The sequence below is a fragment of the Condylura cristata genome, unplaced genomic scaffold (assembly GCF_000260355.1).
Source record: "Condylura cristata isolate star-nosed mole 26May11 unplaced genomic scaffold, ConCri1.0 scaffold00006, whole genome shotgun sequence".
Lineage (NCBI taxonomy): Eukaryota > Metazoa > Chordata > Mammalia > Eulipotyphla > Talpidae > Condylura > Condylura cristata.
Genome location: NW_004567107.1, coordinates 1,324,854 through 1,329,000, shown reverse-complemented (window position 1 = coordinate 1,329,000; position 4,147 = coordinate 1,324,854). Strand labels below are relative to the sequence as shown.

At 67.3% G+C, this 4,147-nt stretch overlaps 1 protein-coding gene across 1 annotated transcript in view; it reads right to left on the bottom strand.

Annotated features, from left to right (window-relative positions):
- Positions 1–1,852: 1,852 nt before the first annotated feature.
- VAV2 (vav 2 guanine nucleotide exchange factor) overlaps positions 1,853–4,147 on the bottom strand; it is a 74,530-nt gene continuing 72,235 nt past the window's right edge. The window contains exon 19 of the mRNA XM_012721184.1: positions 1,853–2,029. Within this exon, the coding sequence (XP_012576638.1) occupies positions 1,853–2,029 (177 nt within the window). The remainder of the gene's footprint in view (positions 2,030–4,147) is intronic.

Genomic DNA, 4,147 nt, shown 5'->3' with positions numbered 1-4,147 from the left:
GGGCCGGAGCGCCGGGCGGCCTGCACTGACCACCCGAGGTGGGGAACCGAGCGGAGACTGCGCGCGGGGTCTCGGCTCTGCCTGTCCAGCAGCCGTGTCGCAGGGGCCACCGCAAGTCGGGACACTCTGGAGTCCGAGTTGCAGCGCTCAGGCTCGCGTGTCCTTATCGCCTCAGGCAGCCTGGCCCCGTCCACCAGACCCCCCCGGAGAGGACACTGCGGAGCCCAGAGTAGCTCACAGGGCTCGGAGCCCAGCAAGACAGGCAGAACGAGGGCTGGTGGCCACGGGCTGGCCGTGACGCGGCCTCGCAACCCGTCCTCCCCCAGCGGGAACCCAGGAGGCCATCTTGGAGGAGGCGGCCAGCCGCTGCCTGGCATATGCTGCCACCATCAGCCCCCACGTGTGGACGGACACAGGCTGTCGCGCCCGTCCCTGAGGAAGGCCGGGGGCCGGGGTCGGGGCCAGGAGTCCACAAGCCCAGTCACTCCGTGTCTGGCCAGCCTGGCTCGGCGGCCCGAGGCGGGGCTGGCCCCCCTGGGGTGACAGCCCTGCAGCCAGCCCGCTGCCGGCCTCGCACATGAAAATCAGCCACGGTTGCAAAACAGTCCCCGGCCAAGTGACCAGCGCGGCTGCCGGGACTTTGGACGAGGGGAGGTGGCAGGAGGCCGGGCCTGGCTACGGGTCAGCTCTGCGACTTGTCCCCGACCAGCTCCTGCTCGGCCCGCCAGGGAGGGTGGAGAGCGGGGTCGGGGCCCCTCGAGGACAGTCCCGTGGCGCGCCCCGCTCAGCGGCCCCGGGGTCACGAGGGCGTCCAGGGGCTGCGCTCCTCGAAGACTCGCGCAGGCCTGGCACCGAGCTGCGTGTGCGGGCTGTGGGCTCCCAGCGGGCGGGTGGCTCGCCACCTCCGCCCCCACTTAGTTCGGGGCTTGCAAGCTTCCATCGGGCTGCAGGGCACGCTGGGGGTGACCGGGCTCCAGCCAGGGCCAGGCGGTGGGTCCCCTGCTGGCCCATCCGGGACCTCCTTGGCCTCTCCGGCCCCCACTGGTGTCCCCATTTGGGAAGAGGAACCCTGACCCGTCTCCCCAACCCCGCCAAGCGAGACCTTGGCACTGACACGCTGTGGGAGACAGGCAGGTCACCGCTGGCTCCAGCCCACAAAGCCCCCGTGGGACTGTGGGGTGGGCTGTGGGGTGACCCCTTCCTACGTGGTCCGGACAAGCCTGGACACCCGAGACACCTCCTCCCTGCCTGGGCCAGCCCTCCGCCCACACTTGCTGGCCGGGTCCAGGGTGAGGGGGCGTTGGCAGGCTGCCTGCTGACAGGGCGGGAGCCCGGGGGAGCCACATGTGGGCCCTGAGTGGCCTGAAATAGCCACGCAGCAACCACAGGGTCCTGGCGCCACGGCCCGAGGGGTGCTGGGCTGGGCCAGCCTGGAGCCAGCCACTGCTGCCCATCGCGGGGGACGGCTGGGCAGGGCTGGTGCAGGTGTCCCCCGGTCCTGTGGCCTCCCCGCCCCCTCCTCTGAGGCTGACAAGGGAGGCGTCAGTGGGGGGGGCACAGCTTGCCCTTCTGGGGAGCACGTGGTGTCCCCTCCTTGATCGCGGATGTAGCCAGCTCAGGGATGCCTGCTGAGGGCAAGTGGGGGCTCCAGGTGGGGTGCTCCCCACGTTGGTCCAGTCACACCTCCAGGGCCTGACAGCCCCCCACCCGCTCGGCCCTCTGATGGCAACCAGACCCCCAAAGACCACAGCCCCTCTGCACGCCTCGTCCTGCTCAGCCGCAGGCGCCCCATTCCGGCAGCCGAAGACTCCACTGGCCTTGAAGTGGCTGTGCAGCTGGGGCCACCGCCTGGTCACGGGCTGCCGGGGCGCGCGTGGCCCTGGGTGGGCAGGTCAGCGCCGGCGGGCCTTGGCCGTGCCACCTCGCGGCGGGGCCCGGCGGCCTCAGCGCGAGGGGCAGCCTCCCGCAGTTCAGCCTCGGCCAAGGTGGCCCGGCCGGCTGCCGGAGTCAGGTCACCGCCAGCCCCGGGCTCGCGGCCGGCAGACGCAGTCAGGTCGCCGAGTGCCCTCTCAGCGCGTGGCCGTCTGTTGGGCCGCAGGGGGAAACCAGCGGGTGCGAAGTGAGCGAGCCGAGTGCCTTCCCTCCCCGGCCACTGCGCTGGCGCCGGAACACGGGCCTCCACGCCCGCAGCGCCGCGTCCCGCCTGGGGGCTCTCGCCGGCCCCCCAGGTCGGTCCGACTGAAACGGCCACATACTGACCGGTTTCCTCTGGTTTGACAGAGCTTTAGAATTTCCAGAAAGTTCTCTTGGGAGAATAGTTCCTTTGTTTTTGCCTACAAACGCCTGTAGTGCGCCCTTACTGCTGACACAGTTTGGGAGGGCACCGCCTGCCGGCCGTGCTGCTCGAGACCCGTGTTTGCGGTTTCACCAGCAAGCACCTGCCTGCTCCCGCTGGCTGTTTTCAGGATCCCGTTACCTTCAGCCCAGGCGTCAATAAGGGAGTCGCCCTGCGTTTCTTCACCCTCTGGGGTCCTAGGGGATCGTGGCTCTCTGGACTGTGATCGCATGAGCTCCGGAAGGCCAATGAATATTTCTGTGTGGAGTGCCTCTCCCCCCCAACACCCTAGCGTCCCCCCAACACCCTAGCGCCTCCCCAACACCCTAGCGTCTCCCCAACACCCTAGCGCCTCCCCAACACCCTCTCCTCCTAGAATCTGCCTGGCCGTGAAAGCGTGAATTGGCACCTTCTCACCACCCATCTGTAACCTCCACCCACGTCCCAGCGCTATCTTCCAGTTCCCGTAGTCTCCCTCTGGCTGCGTCTAACCTGAGGTTAAACCAGTCGCTGTGATTTCAATGTCCTTGCTACTACGGGCTGTGTGAAAAACCCTGAGAAAAAATTTGGGGGGAAACACTTGCGATGGATATTCTGTTTCTGAGCGATAACGTGTCGTGCGTCTGCTGAAGTTAGCATTTGGTGTAAACTACTGATGTCGGGCCACTCATAAACCTCAGTTAAGTGCAGAAAACGCAAATGACCAGGCTGTTGTGTCTGAACTTGTAACGGGTCCTTAACGAGAAGTCGGCAGAGGAAAAGCGACCTTCCGGCCGGACACCGGGTGAAGGCTTCATCGTCCAGCTGTTCACATCCTGCTCACGCTGCTGCGTCACTTTCACTCTCGCCGAACGTTCCACATGGGGCCACTGGCCGACCGCCTGTCTGGCCGCCCCGCTTCATCGCAAGCCCGCTCGGCTGGGGTCTCCCCGGGGCTGCTCCCCCCGCCCTTCCCGGGGGCTCTGCCTGCTGTCTCTGCGCAGGAGGGGTTTCACTCCCAGCATCAACTGGCGGCTTCAGGGTCAAACAGCCTGGCCAGAGGCGCCGGGGCACGGCTGTGTCTCACAGTGCAGCCCTGCTCGCCCGGCCCCGGCGGGCACAGGAGCCCCTCTGAGTCTAGAGAACCCCAGGGACAGCACACTGAGAAGCCGGGGCCCTCTTGGGGCCCGATGGCGCCTGGTATTTACAGCCCAGTTCTCCCAACATTCCGGAAATGTGAGATCTTAGTCCCCGTGTGCTGACACGGTGGGCCCAAGGCGGCTGCAGCTGGACTCACCACCCTGAAGAGCCCCCAACCGCCCGCCCCAGGCTGGACAGCCCGGCAGAGAGCCGCGCCTGGGCCGGCCGCCATGGCCTCCCCGTCGGCATCTCCACAGGCCCTCGGCCCCTCCCTGCGCTGACCAGACCGCCACCCCGGTGCCGAGTCCCTGGCGGGGTCGGCTGTGCTTTCCAGACAGGGGCACCGCTCCCCATGCCCCTCCCCAGCAGGAAAGGCCAGAGACTCCCGCGGAAAAGAACTCGGGTTTATTTGCAGTAAAAACCGTGGTCTGAAAAACCCACTGGCGAATGTGCAGTCTGCGTTCTGCTGGGGTCGCCCCTCGCGGGGACCCCAGAGCCCTGGCCCGCATGCATCGGGCTCCTAAGGGTTCACAGCTAATCTCGGGCCCAGGGCCGAGGCCCCCCGTGGGCCCCCGCCCCCGGCAAACCACCCCCACCCGCCTCCTCCCCTCTGCTCGTGCAGTGCAAAACAAACCCAACCGAATGGGAGTTTCGAAACAAACAGAAGGGAAGCGGAACATTCACAGAGCGGCC